The 15,126-nt window shown below is 44.4% G+C and overlaps 2 protein-coding genes across 3 annotated transcripts in view; one reads left to right on the top strand and one right to left on the bottom strand.

Annotated features, from left to right (window-relative positions):
* The first annotated feature begins 3,454 nt into the window (after nt 1-3,454).
* On the top strand, nt 3,455-9,593 carry OPN1SW (opsin 1, short wave sensitive). The gene is made up of 5 exons (XM_019452672.2): nt 3,455-3,841; nt 4,158-4,326; nt 4,559-4,724; nt 5,262-5,501; nt 6,434-9,593. The coding sequence occupies exons 1-5, from the start codon at nt 3,487-3,489 to the stop codon at nt 6,551-6,553; spliced, it is 1,050 nt and encodes a 349-aa protein (XP_019308217.1). The 5' UTR covers nt 3,455-3,486; the 3' UTR covers nt 6,554-9,593.
* Nucleotides 7,634-15,126, bottom strand: part of CALU (calumenin) — a 30,677-nt gene continuing 23,184 nt past the window's right edge. For both annotated transcript variants that reach the window (XM_019452673.2, XM_019452674.2), the window contains exons 6-7: nt 11,536-11,735; nt 7,634-10,033 (exon numbers count right to left, since the gene is read on the bottom strand). In XM_019452673.2, the coding sequence (XP_019308218.1) occupies nt 9,929-10,033; nt 11,536-11,735 (305 nt within the window). In that variant the 3' untranslated portion in view covers nt 7,634-9,928. The remainder of the gene's footprint in view (nt 10,034-11,535; nt 11,736-15,126) is intronic.

The raw sequence follows: 15,126 nt of genomic DNA, 5'->3' as shown, positions 1-15,126 counted from the left end.
TTGTTGAGGACAGTGTTTATCATAAGACACTGATGTCTCCTTTGTGAGGTCCCGAGGGAGTCATTCTTGTCTGTCATAATCCCAAGAACACAAAACCAAGAAGAGTTGGTTTGCATTTATTTTCCGGACACTGAATTCTGCAAATGTGTAGCTGCTGGAAAGCACGAATGTGCGGTCATTTTTCAATTCAATTTCTGACTCTTGAACTTCCCACTGCTGTTCTCTTTCTCCTTTTGCTTCTACATTTGATTCAGGACTTCTTGTTGTGTCCCATATATTCCCGCAAACCTCCCTGAAACTATTTCCGGAAAAGGTGGGCGTATAAATGAATAAACTCCTAAAAAGAATAGGGAAAAAAAAAAAAAAAACAAACCCATATGCTAAAACTATTCAAAAAATATCCTCCTTTTCTAGGACTTTCCTTTTTTTCTGGACAATCAGAACAACTAGAAAAACAAATTTCCTCTTGACTCTTTTCCATTTGGTTCTGGACATTTATACATCCAAATCTAGATCAGCAGTTTTTAACTGGAGGGGAGGGGGCAGGGGGTGGTTTGGCCTCTCAGGGGATATTTGTGTCTGGAGACATTTTTCGCTATCACGACTGAGGTCTGTTGGCATCCAGCGGGCAGCGGCAATAGGATGCTAAACATCCTACAATCCAGTAGACAGCCCCCTGACGACAAAGAATTATCTGACCCAATATATCAATAATATGGAGGTAAAGAAACCCTGGTCTAAACATACCTAACCGGGGCGCCTGGGTGGCTCCGTCGTTAAGCGGCCAACTTCGGCTCAGGTCATGATCTCATGGTCCATGAGTTCGAGCCCTGCGTCGGGCTCTGTGCTGACAGCTCAGAGTCTGGAGCCTGTTTCAGATTCTGTGTCTCCCTCTCTCTCTGACCTTCCCCAGTTCATGCTCTGTCTCTCTCTGTCTCAAAAATAAATAAACGTTAAAAAAAATTTAAAAAAAAAACATACTTAACATAATCTTGTGTAAAGCCTTAGTATATATTATCATGTTCCTAAACTAATAAAGTGACTTTAAACTTGAAAAGAGCACTGTCTATGTTAAATGTACTTAACGTGCCTTCAGTTTTTATATCATTACCCTCCACCTTTACCACAGCCATCATCCTCAAAATCTTCCTGCTCCCTACTCCATGGCTTCCGGACTCCAAAAACGTGTTGTCCCCTGGGTAGAAGGTACCAGTAAGACCCTGTACTTGGCTAAGGCTCTTTTTGGCCTGAGCTGCCGCCCCTCCCCCACCGGCTCCCAGAGCGGCTGCCCCATCTCACCGAGGGCTGGGTTGCTCCCAGCTTGGGCCCACTGCCCCTCCCTCTGAGGGTGTGTGGAATAAGGTGGGAAGGGACTGTGTGGAAAGGTTTCAGGACAGACCTAGGAGAGGCCAAGGGTGCAGCCACTTGGCCTGGGTAGTGTGAGTGAGAGGGCCTGGGTGTCTTTGGCCTACATCAGCTGCCTTGGCAGGCCGAGCCCAAGGGTTCCTGTCAGAACCGTGTACAGAGGTGGGCACCTCAGCTGAGCCCTGAAGACAGCAGAGGCTGATTCGCTCCACTCAGCACAGGCTCACGGGCCACCTGCCCTGCCCAGAGGTAGACAGAGCCTTAGGGATGGCCTCTGGTCCCGGTCATAAGGGCCTGCCCAGGACAGAGGACCAGCTGACCCAGGAAACCCAGGGGAAACCCAGTGGCCTTGCAATTCCTGGATGCTTGACCGGGTCTCTGCCAGGATCCTACCTGCGGGCGAGCGTCTGTGGAGTGTGTGTGTGTCTGTATGCACGCATGTACGTGGGGACGTCGTCTCCACAAATGGCTGACAAGACTCCTTCTAGCCTTTCTAGCTCAGGATTCAAAGGACATAGACTTTAGTCCTAAGGGGTGGCCTTTTGGAGTTCCAAGTGGCCTTTTGGAGTTCCAAATGGAAAGCCAGAAGTGTTTGCCCAGCTCCTCTAACCTGCTGGGAATCAAACTCAAAACTCTTTCTCTGCTGCCCTGGATGGCAGCCGAAACAATCTGCTCAGGCTTCACACCTGAAGCACCTCTTGCTTTTTGCTGGGCTCCTCGGTTAGTCCTCGGTGCGTAGCTCAGCAGGCAGCCTAGCATTTGAGGGGAGTTTGCATGCAGAGTTGAAAGCTTCCTCTCCTGTGGCTTCCTTCCTTTTAGAAAACCCACCTTCAGTCTTCAGCTACTCTGGGGTCCCCCAGACTCCGTCCTCTGACTCTGCAAGCCGTAACGGCTGGGACTTGCTGCTTGAATTCCGGCTGTCCCTTGCCATCTAGACTGGGGAGTGCCCTCAGGAAAAGAATCCACTTTAATGGAGATGGTTCTGGTCATTCAGGGATTGGGTCGTTGACATCTCTGCCTGCTTTGGGGTACTTGATAGCACTTTCCAGTAGTGGTTTTTCGCGTTTTGTCCGGAGTTGATGATTTTTACCCACGGGAGGGATTCATCTGATACAAACTGCTATGCCATCAGGGGGCCATCCTTTCACGTATCAGTATTTAAAGTGTGTCACCTTTATCTCTGCATTCTGGGTCTGCGGAGGTGGGGAAGACGGTACATTCAGAACTGAGGTATAGTGTTGAGTGTAGGCACAGGTGGAGCTTAGAGCACAGCTGGCCTCACTGGGTGGGGGGGCTGCACGGAAGAGGTCTTGACTTAGGCTGCGAGAGCCCGGCAGGACTCCAGGGCAGATAGGGCAAGACCGTGGTAACTTGAGTACTGCTGAGCTAAAGGCGGGGGGCCCGTGAGCAAAGCAACCTCAGACGGGCTGGGGGCGGGGTGGGGTCTGAGTAGAAAACATACATCCTCTGGGTAGACTCAACACGAAGAAACAGAAGCAGCCAGGGAGGCCTTAGACTTCAAGCATTTTCAAATTGCCCCGTACCCATCTGTGAAGGCTGTTGACTAAGGTGCTCCCTGGGTGCTCCCCGTTCCCTGCCCCTTCCTGCAGCCTGAGGCCGGTTCCCAGGCTGGCCGTGAGCCCAAGACCTCTGGAAAGGGAGACTTAGGGGCCACCTTCCACAAAAGAGCAGATGGGTGCGGAAGCCTGTAGGGACGTGGTGGTGCCAGAAGCCAAATGCAAAGTCACGCCCTCAATAGCGCCATTCAGAGAACGCACACACAAAAAAGTGATGAAGCATCTCTATTAAATATGGGTCAGCATCTCCCAGTTGCAGTGAGCTGACTCCGCCTATTCATTCCGGCACCCAGCACTGCATGTCGATTCTTTGAGCCCAATATTTTTATCCTCTCAACACGCAATCGGCTTTGGACCCACAAAAGGAGGTTTAGGTGGGGGCTTGGACATCTCTAATCTCAGAATTTGTCCTTAGGAGGCTTAGGATCAGTACTGATCGTTCAAGGAGACCAAAGGTGGCTTTGGCGAGAGGGTTCTTTGCAAGGTGGGGGAGAAGTGGCGGGACGGTACTCTATAAGAGGAATCAGAGGGTGGGGGGCGTCCCATGAGTAAGATGACAGGGGAGGAGGAGTTTTTTCTGTTCAAGAACATTTCCTTGGTGGGGCCATGGGATGGGCCTCAGTACCACATTGCCCCTGTCTGGGCCTTCCGCCTCCAGGCGGTCTTCATGGGCTTTGTCTTCTTCGTAGGAACACCACTCAATGCCACGGTGCTGGTGGCCACCCTCCGCTACAGAAAGTTGCGACAGCCACTCAACTATATTCTGGTCAATGTGTCCCTGGGGGGCTTCCTCTACTGCGTCTCCTCGGTCTCCATCGTCTTCATCACCAGCTGTCACGCATACTTCATCTTTGGGCGCCATGTTTGTGCTTGGGAGGCCTTCATGGGCTGTACGGCAGGTACGCAGGGGAAGGAGACTGGGGGGGGGGGGGGCGGGAGACAATGGACTGCTCTAGGATTGGAACCAGGAACCAGACTGTTGGGTTAGAGTGGGCCCCTAAAGAGGAGTCTGGGGAAAAGGAGTTTGGTGCTTTTTCTCACCGGGGTATAAAGCAGCACAGACTAGAAGTCTGACCAACTGAGTCCCAAACTCCACACCAACCACCAGTCCAACCCTCTGTCTCCCTATGCTTGTTCCACCCTGTTAGTATTCCATTCTGTCTGCCAGGCCGGGTGGGCCCATCTACCCCCAATTGCCCTCACATTTCACTACAGGTCTGGTGACAGGCTGGTCACTGGCCTTCCTGGCTTTTGAGCGCTACCTGGTCATCTGTAAGCCCTTCGGCAACTTCCGCTTCAGCTCCAAGCATGCGCTGATGGTGGTCCTGGCTACCTGGACCATTGGTATTGGCGTCTCCATCCCACCCTTCTTTGGCTGGAGCCGGTGAGAGTGTAGGGCAGTGGTGCTAATTTAGCTAGGAGCTCAGGTTGGCGTGGGTGGAAAGAATTGGGGATGACCTTCGTCTCTGACCTCCGCTTTTAACGAGCGGGTGGAGTAGGTGAGGGCAAGGGCTGTGGGAGGCAACTGCTAATATTTATCCTGCAGCTGGAATTGTTATAGCCTCAGCTGGTAAAGACAGAAACTGTCCAGTGGGTGAGTGCTTGGTCCCATGCAGGTTCATCCCCGAGGGCCTGCAGTGCTCCTGTGGCCCTGACTGGTACACCGTGGGCACCAAATACCGCAGCGAGTACTATACCTGGTTCCTCTTCATCTTCTGCTTCATCGTGCCTCTCTCCCTCATCTGCTTCTCCTACACGCAGCTGCTGGGAGCCCTCAGAGTCGTGAGTGATTTGTGTGAGGCTCAGGGAGGAGGGGGTCGGGGGCTCCAAGATGGGAGAGAAGAATGGGTGAGTGCTTCAGAACATAAGACCTCTGGGGGCATCTGGCTGGCTCAGTCGGAAGAGCACACAATTCCTGATCTTGGGGTCGTGAGTTCGAGGCCCACGTCGGGTGTAGATTACTTAACAAACTTAAAAAAAGAAAGAACGTTTGACATCTGGAAATGTTCACAGCCAGGTAGAGGAGATACCTGAAAGCAGTGAAGGAAGTGGGGGCAGGGAGAATGATGAAATGGTGTGAAGAGTAGGGTGGGGTCCTCTCTGCTCAAATGTGTGTCAAGAGACTCTTGTGATCCCTTCCAATGTCAAAGACCAGACAGCCATCTCCATCTGGTCTTCCTCAAGGAAGGAGAACAAGAGGCGCTAGGCCAGAAGCTGGGACAGAGAGAGGCAATGGGAGCGGATGCCGCCCTGGTGGAAAAGGGTTGAGATCTGGGAGTTGAGGGCCGGGAAGAGGATGTTTCTCTGTGCTCTGCCCAGGTCGCAGCCCAGCAACAGGAGTCAGCCTCAACCCAGAAGGCAGAGCGGGAGGTGAGCCGCATGGTGGTGGTGATGGTGGGATCCTTTTGTGTCTGTTACACACCCTACGCTGCGATGGCCATGTACATGGTCAACAACCGTAACCATGGGCTGGACTTACGGCTTGTCACCATTCCTGCCTTCTTCTCCAAGAGTGCTTGTGTATACAACCCCATCATCTACTGCTTCATGAATAAGCAGGTAAAGCTCTCTATTTACATTCCTATGAGACTCTAGTTCATGAGACCTGGTTCTTTTCTCACCAATGACTTTTAATTCAGAGCACCTTGGACTCTAGTCAAAAGGTTTCTAGGGGTGAACAAGGGAAGCTCTCGGTAATAAGCACAGGGAGAAAGGCTTGGTCATTGAAACCATGTAATAGAACCCAGAGAAAACAGAATTTGAGCCATAAAAGTCAGGTTGCTCCAAAGGGAAGGATGAGAAGTGGAAGGGTTTTGTTTTCTTGAGAAACAGATTTAACCATCACCCTAAATTCCTAGTGCTTCCATTTCACAAGTTCTTAATCCTTCCCAACTTCCAGCCTGCAGGAGCATATGCAAAGCACAGAAATAACAACATATGCGTAAGTCTCTAAAACAGTTTATCATCTGAAGGTACCAGGTGGCCTCCTATCCCAAATCCTGAATGAGCTAATAAAAAAACCCAAGCTCAGATGAATCTAGGAGAGTTCTTATCTTGTGGGGCAAACCCCCTGCTTTGAGAATTCTTAATAGCTGTTTTGTTTCCTTCGTCTTCAGAGATGGGACTCAAAACTCTTGGATGGAAACAAAATTGGCAATCCTTTTCAATTGGGAGCACCTTCTAGTAATGGAGGGGTGGGTGGGTAGGCCTACTCTGGCACCACTTTTGAGTATCTTATTGAGGCAGGTTGCTTTGTGAGGTTTCCCAACAGTGGAACCTCTGAGCCAAAATATGGAGGGATTACTGTTGTAGGCCCTGCAGTAGCTCTCAGGATTGGGAAGATGTATTCCAAACCACGAGGAGATGCTGGGTATATGGCACTGTGCGAGGCTTTGGAGATACGGAGAATGAGATCTCTTGCCATTTCCCGATGTCATCTCTTCTGTACTGGTCTGCATGGGACTAACTCCAATTCTGCCCTTTCCTTCCAGTTCCGAGCTTGCATCATGGAGATGGTGTGTGGGAAGTCCATGACAGATGATTCTGAAATGTCCAGCTCCCAGAAAACTGAAGTTTCTGCTCTCTCTTCCAGCCAGGTTGGCCCAAACTAAGGAGCCATATTGGCTTATTTGCAGCAACTAGGATTTCACATTTAGGGAATTCCTTCTTTCTCTCAAAAACCAAGCTACTAACAAATGCAGAAGATGGGAAGGGGAATATGGCAAATTTGGGGCATCAACTTCCCATTTTCCTACCATTCCTTTCCTGCCTACAAAGCTGCTGTTCCAGCTGGGTCTACTATAGACCACTCCAAAGGCCATGTCAACAATCCTCCAATTCTAAGTGGCACCATTGACAGCACCTGAGAGCTGATTTCTACATATGGGGCAACTATAAAGGAGTATGGCTGATTTTTCAGTGTATGGGTAACAATTATCTTCCTTTTCAATAGCTTTTTCCCCCGCCCTTACTGGGGCTCTCTTCTAAGATGATACAATCTGAATTAGAACAAACATAAACATCTTAGAAATGGGAGAGATAGATAGAAAGAACAAACTAAACCTCAAGTAGGCCCCAAATAGGGGTTTGAAAGAACTTCTTTATGCCATTACCGCCAATCATCACTATAGCTCTGGCAGGGACAGCTGTGTCCAGAAGCTCCTGAGCCAGCATGAATTATTCCAGGTGCTCCCCACCCAATTTGGCTAAACCTATATATCTGTCTTAAGCTGTGTATTAATAGTTAATTCTCTTCACGTTCTCAGAATGAATTTACACACCTTTATACAGTTTATAATGTTCAAAAAGTGTTGAAAAAACTGTTTTACCTTGTACTTTATGCTCCCCCTGTAAAAGCCTTTTTGAAATAAAAATCAAGATAAATGTCGTGTGTACATTCAGGAATGCCTTGTGTTTGGTATCAGATAATTATGTAATGAGCAGCTGGGCTCTTCTCCAGTTATACAGCCTAAGGGAAGCAGAGAAGGGGTACAGCTGTAGTGAGTAGGATGACAGAAGATTTCAGAAATAAGAAAGGGGTAATTAATCTGGGAGAAGGCAGAACTTATCTGGGATGGGAGGGAGTACAGTAAACCTCTGGGAGACCTCCTTTTCTTTGACATTTTATAGCACCTGTAATTCTAAGCAAGAGTTCCATTTCTTAAAAGAATAAAGGACATATGTACCCCACAACGAATGTAAACAGTTTTATTTAGAAACAGATAGGTACCTGTTTGCATTATAGAATATAAAACTTGGTTTACACTCTATAAAAAATAACCAGTATCCAAATTCAAGAGAGCTAGCATTCACAGAACACACAATGTGGGTGTGTAGCCACTGTTCACCAGCCTCAGGCTTGACTTAAACCAAAAAGATAATCCAGGGGGATCATTAGAGATTAGAGTATAACACTTGCTGCTGAGCACCCAGCATCCAGAAGTTGCCATTTTAGCGTATTGAAGGTTTGCTTTCTAAGTGAGTAACTTTAACGTAAGGCCTGGGTTCTCTGTACCTAGTGAGCTGTGAGGCTGTCTTGCCACACAACTCATGTGCTCTCTTTAATCCCAGTTGACATTATTATCTCTGATCTTAACAATAAAAATGGGGAATCTGGAGAGCAGAGATTTCCACTCCCCTATGCTGGGGTTAAACTTTAAAAGAGTTTATCTACTCTCAAGAGCTCAATGCAAAGGCCAGGATGAAGTTACATGATAATCCGGCATTTTACCAGGCCAAGTAGTCCACCTCAACATGATCATGGAAGACCAAAGGATACACCTAGGTTCAGATTATAATAATCACCCAGCACCACCTGAATGTATTATCCATAAAGATACATGAAATAATAAAGGTTAGATATACATATATTTATCTTAATAACCTGAGGGCTAAAAAAGTTTGGAATACAATTCTTCTTCTCAAAAGAGGTCCATCTGTAAGAAAGGGACCAAAAAAGACAGAGTTCGTGTTACATAAAATATGGGCAAAGTGTGTTGGGAACAGAAGGTGGCTTCTTCAGCTCTTTCTACAATGTCCCGCTTTGACAAGGATTGGCAATCTGCTGATCCATGATAAACTTTTTGGGGGCAGTGGGGAGAAGGGGAAATGGGGGCAAAGGGAGTGTTGGGTCAAAGGCAAGAAGGTTGAGCAATGGTCCTCAAACCAAAGAGTCCTCTATGTAGGCCCTCTCATCTTTGAGTCTGAGTTCAAGCTCTTCAGCTGACACAGAAATAGGCCTGGTAGTAAGTGGTTAGCATTCTGAGGTATGAGGATCCCTGGTAAATTCAGCAGCATGTGGTTTTTGGAAACCAGCCCACAAGATAAGAACACTGCAACCAAGCTCCTAACTAATACTGCTATTTAACCACTGTCTGAAAGAGAAAGGAAAGGAAAAAAAAAAAAAAGTCCCCAATACATTGGGAGGTTGTAAGCTTCATTTCATGTAAGGGGGTCCAAATAATCTATTTTAGGGTTTCTTAACAGAACCCTCATTCAGTGATCATTTCTCTTGTTAAAGGCACTTTCAATGACATAATTGGAAAGGAATACAATTTGCAGTGAAAGCAAGATTAATTCCTAGAACACCTGGGGAGATAGGAGCTGAATGGGGCACTTACAGTGATTCAATAGGCAAGACAGTCTTGAGCACTTCAACAGATGCACACCCAGAAAAAAGTGTGCCCTGAAAACACTTGTATTTTTCCCTTAATTTTCCAGCTGTTTCTATGTATAACTCTGTAAAGAGATCACACTCACTACTTGATTTTCAAGACACTGGCCCTAACTCTTCCCACCACAGCTGTGCCCAGCAAAATTAGCAAACAGCTAGTCCTACTGGGAAGAAAAAAAATGAACAAAATCAAGTCGAGCCAAGCTTCCTGACAGCACAGGGATCTGTCCTTGCCCAGATAATGCCACGATCAATTGCTGGACCTATAGCAACTGAATGGACTACGTGGCCCCTACTACTTATAAAACATACTTTCAACAGGCAAGGTTAAGTGTTCTCTCTAAATATTAATTGTGGGGCATTTTTTTTTCCCTTTTCTCTCTCCTAAACATTTCTCATTGATCTCAGGCTTTAAAAAATTAGTTAAGTCAGAATTATAAAAATTATATGGCAAGGGTTGAGAAAGAGTGAAGGGCTAATATTTGCCTACAAGCGTGAGTTGAGGATGTTGATCCTTCATATCATACTCCCAACCAGAGAACAAATACAAAAATAAACACACCATGTTATACATAATACAAAGTGTAAATCTACAAACACAAGTGTACTAATTAGAGTTGTTCCTCAGAAGCACGGTTCCCTCCAGTCCCTCAAAGAGGAGGAGGAATGGGGACGGGATGGTTTTCATTACGCCTTTTCAGGTCTTAAAAAAAGTTTGTAATAACAGTCTCAGTAGCGCAAACAATTTCATGTGAAACCAGAAGCTGTAAAAATAAATTACTTTTGAAGAAATGCAGGTTCTTCTGTCTGCAGCTCAGAACTCATCGTGTCGTACTAAGGCCTCACCAAAATCTGTGGCCTGGCTGCCCACAAATAAATCATACTTGTCAACAATCTCCTCCTTGGTAAGCTTGCCATCCTGAAACCAGAGAGAAGAGTGAATTGCAGCAAAACAGATTTCCCATTTCAAATTTAGAAACCCTGCTATAGAACAAAAGGGGTTAGGATTTGAGATTCTAATTCCACTAAATTAAATGGGAACTCAATCCTCATCCCTGACCCCTTCCACATACAGAGGGAAGAAAGCAACAATTAATACATTTTTCTTATTAAGTTAAAACTGGAAGAATGGAAATAATATAGCTCAATAACTTAATGCTAGAGATATGTCAAGCAAGATGTGGGACATCTTCTAGGTATAGGTAAGAGATAGGAAGAACTGGGTAAAATAAAGTGAATCAAGTCACTGCCTCACAGGAACAATGAAATCTGCTAACATCCTTACATAGTCCTCACCCCCACTACACTCTAGCCACCAATCAGATTCCAGACATAACCCCAAATGAAGGCTGAGACACTCATCTCAAACATTACGTAAGCCAGATTCCCAAGATTTGACCTTATGAGTTTCTTTTTCTCACATAGCTCAGTCAGGACATAGCACTTGGCTACTTTAAGTGACTGAAGCAAGAACTCAAAACAGACCGACCCTTAAAAAGGCTTGATGATAAAACACTGCATTTGAAACAGAAGACAGGCTTAGATAGGAGAAATATTCAGAATATAAACCCTGCCCCTGTCTTTAGATTGACTTTCAGCTCACTCTAAGCAAAGCATTCATATTGCTGAAAAGGTGACAGGGCTTAGTGATAATACCACTCTTTTAATGAACCAAATGCTTCAGATAATTGATTGAGGACAATTTTAACAGGCTCCAGAGAAAAGCTGATTTACAACCTAACTACTAAGAATTTAGTTTTAAAAAGCATATTTAAGAAGGAAATGATCAGGGTGCCTGAGTGGTTCAGTCGGTTGAGCGTCTGACTTCGGCTCAGGTCATGATCTCACGGTTCGTGACTTTGAGCCCTGCATTGGGCTCTGTGCTGACAGCTCGGAGCCTGGAGCCTGCTTCAGATTCTGTGTCTCCCTCTGTCTCTGGCCCTTCCCCTCTTGAGCTCTGTCTCTCTCTCTCAAAAATAAATAAACATTAATAAAAAAACAATTTTTTTAATAAAAAAAAATAAAAATAAAAAAAAGAGGGAGATGACCAACTTTGAGAAGGGAAAATGAGCCTATGATAGGTAAAAGAACAAAGGAAATAATGGGGAAAAACAATTAGGGAAAATTTCCTGGGGATCCAAAGATAACAGATGAAGCATGCTGGGCACAGGCTACGTACAGAGGCTCTTTGCTGAAGCCAAATGCCTCCAATGGTGTGAACACTGGGCAAAGGGATTTCTAAAATGAGATCAGATAGCTAGCACTGCCCTGTAAGTTTTCAATCGCCAACTTAAGATTTGCAGCAGACTTAGACTAATTAAGACCTTACATGCTCTGTGTACCTCAACAGGAATGTTTTAGGTAATCCCCTAGAAACAGACTTTGATCACTGCTAGGTTGTTTGGGCCTGGCCAGACTTACCTTGTTCTGGTCTGATTCATACACTAGGTGCCTGGCTTCTGCCTCTGCATGATCATAGTCTGAGGGGAGGATCCAGTCTTTGGTCTCTTCCTTGTCCATCTTCCCATCACGGTTCTTATCTCGAAACTCAACAAATTGTTCTCTTTCTGTCTTTACCCATTCTGGCTCATCAGCATTTCCATCATGGCTGTACATGTCACCTACGTACATAGACATACATAATACAAAAGGTGAGTATTTTTCCCAAGACTGCCACATGCTAATCTGGCTTAACTTTTCCCCCATCTGGAACGTAGTAGCAGTTACAAGGCTATTTTATAGGTCAGAGAGGCCTGAGAAAGCAAGGCATTTTCCTGAGGTTTAATTAATGACCTTTAAGAATATTTCCAGCTGTTGATTTTGAGTTAGTGAGTCCAAAAAGAATCCTTAGCCCTTAAAAATTGAAAAAATAAAGGGAGATGACTAACATCCAGAAAGATAAAGGCTAACTTTCAAAAGATAGTTGTTTCCTACATTCCTTTTCAATCCAAGGTAACTAGTTAAACCTGACTATTGGTATTAGAAAGGTGCTATTTTAAATTCTCAAGAAAACTTGAGAAGTGTAGACTAGAAGCCCAAACTGTCTACCAATTACTAAGTATACTTCAGAACATTTTTTTAAGAACCTACTTCTAAAAATAATAAGGGGTATTTTCTTATATAGCCATAATGTCATTATCATGTTTCACAAAATCAATTTTTTGGTATTACTGAATACTCAGTCCAAATCTGAATTTACTATTATCTTCTAAAGCTAGTTTGTTCAAATTACTTCTATGAATGCTGGTGGCTAAGAAGTTGGTATTGTATACCTGAATTTTACTAGATTTAAAAGTTAAGGTACTTTGAAATTCAGTATTTACAACCAACAGAGATTCTTCTTTACAGCTATTTAAAGATACCAATTTTAAAATGTGCAATAAAATACTGTTTCGTCAAAATTTTTTTAGAATTATGTGAATGAAAAAGTCTGAAGATTCCTGAGGTATACATCAGTGTATGTGCATTGTAGGCAAGGTACGGGAGCATACCTTATATACGTCTAAATGGTTTCCAGCAGTTCTAAGCAAAGGTATTTAGTTGTGGGTAAAGGTTTTATACGTAGGGACCCACAAAATGGAGACGGCCCAAGTCACAAATCTGAACACAAGTTAGCCTGCACTTAGAGGAAACACCATACTGCCAAGGAAATTTAATGTACACCAATCACAATCCTCCAACTCAGATTCAGCTAGTTTACCTGACCCTAGAAAATAGGACCTGCTAGCCAGTCATGCTGTTTCTACACTGCTGCTTCTAATGCTCTATAAAACTCGGCTCTTGCCCAAAATCCCTTGGGAAGAGAGCGCTCCACTGCTTGTTGGGCACAACGATCCCCAGTCTATGGGCTGTTTTCCCTTGAATAAAGGATGAACTCATTACTAAAATGTATTATTGTCACCTGACAGTCGGTACTGTCATTTTCCTGAACTTGAGGGCTAAGAGTAGAACTACTTCTGGTTTTTTTTTTTTTTTAATTTTTTAACGTTTATTTATTTTTGAGACAGAGACAGAGCATGAACGGGGGAGGGTCAGAGAGAGAGGGAGACACAGAATCTGAAACAGGCTCCAGGCTCTGAGCAGTCAGCACAGAGCCCGACGCGGGGCTTGAACCCACGGACAGTGAGATCGTGACCTGAGCCGAAGTCGGACGCTTAACCGACTGAGCCACCCAGGCGCCCCGAACTACTTCTGTTTTAAACAAAGGAGGAGTACCTCAGGACAGGACTTGCCTGTTTTTTTCTATGCTACAGCACATTCAGAAAATGTAATATTTGTATGATCCACCGGGCCAGTGCCCTGCCTTAGCTGTCCTGTGGGTCGAGACCTTTCATAGTACACATATGGGGAAATTCTGAATTACAGAGGAAATAAATGTGTGCTTAAAAGACACACTTTTTTTTAAGTATTTTTTTTAATGTTTATTTTTGAGAGAGATAGTATGAGCAGGGGTGGGTCAGAGAGAGAGGAAGACAGAATCCAAAGCAAGGTCCTTTCAGCACCGAGCCCAACGTGGGGCTCAAACTCACGAACCATGAGATCATGACCTGAGCCGAAATCGGACGCTTAACCAACTGATCCACGCAAGCCCCCCAAAAGACATCCTTTTAATAGAAACTAGAATATACAATGTAATGTAAGTGCATTTCAAAGATAGATGAGTAAGGATAAAAATAATACTATTTAAATTTCTATTTAAAAAGGATTTAATCTGTATAATGACACTAAAATTAATTTTTTTGAGATTACGTTAAAATGTTCTTAGGATACATAATGCAATGCTTAGAGATGAAATGAGATGATGATTGGAATTTACTTCAAAATAATAAAAAAAGTAAGGAAATGGATTGGTTACAGATGTGAAGGGATCGGCCATGAGTAGACGGCTGTTAGGGCTGGGCACAGGTACATGGAATTCTAATTTTGTACGTGTTTGCAATGTTCTACAACAAGTTTAAATAAAAAATTCAACAGCATAACTCATGCTAAATGTAAGAGGCACTGACCATTTGTTTATGATCTCTCTCCTCAATAGGGCAGAAACTAGCATATCCCTAGAAACTGGAAGATATTGTTTGGGGACTTTTAGGTTTACAAAGTCCAGCATCCCTGGTGTAAGTGTTTATGTTAGTTGATGGTTTGCAAAAGAAATACACACACACACACACACTTGGTTTAACAGTTTCAAAATACAATTTCTCTGCCCTTGGATATGTATGATGGAGAGGTAGAAAGAAATATCTCCTTATTTGACCTCGATGCTTGATAAATGATGGTACTTACCAGTTATAAAACGTAATTCCTCTCCTCTGGAGGTTCAAATGAGTTCCTCAGTTTTAGCAATAGTGATAAAATGGCAAAAGCCAGGAATGAAAAGATAAAATATTTAAAAGTAGAAACAGTCAACTTTGAAGCAGTCTCAGTAAATGCAGCCAGACATTTACTTCCTCTGTGCTGATGAACTCCACTAAAAAGAATCATTTTGGAAAGAAAGAAAAAGAAAGGAAGGAAGGAAGGAAGGAAGGAAGGAAGGAAGGAAGGAAGGAAGGAAGATCTTCCACTGCTCATTCCTTTTTCTCTAAAACAACTCAGAACACATCACTGAGTCTTTGAAGAATGGTAAATATTCAGGGAGTAATTCAAGGGGAACAACCCTAAATATAAAGAGCAAGTATAATTAGATAAAATCTGAGAAAAGTAACTTGCTCAATTCAAGGGACAGGTGGAAAAAAAAAAAAGGGAACAGAGGGCCTAGACAGAAAATACAAACAGAATATCGTAGAAAGGAGGAAATACTCTAAGAGAAATCGGCAACTTGGGGTCCCTTAGTCACCCACTGATCTCTCATCCTATTCCCTATATTCTTCTCTTGGGTTTCCTAACACCAGTTTAGGCTCCCTACAACTCTTTACCGTCAATTCCATGGGCATCTGGAATGCACTGTATCAGTGCTATCCAATATGGCAGCCACTGGCCACATGGAGCTATCAAGGACTTCAACTATGGCTGGTC

This window comes from Panthera pardus, unplaced genomic scaffold (assembly GCF_024362965.1).
Source record: "Panthera pardus isolate Hobbes unplaced genomic scaffold, ASM2436296v1 HiC_scaffold_8, whole genome shotgun sequence".
NCBI lineage: Eukaryota > Metazoa > Chordata > Mammalia > Carnivora > Felidae > Panthera > Panthera pardus.
Note: the sequence above shows the minus strand (reverse complement) of the source record. Positions and strands in the feature narration are given on the sequence as shown.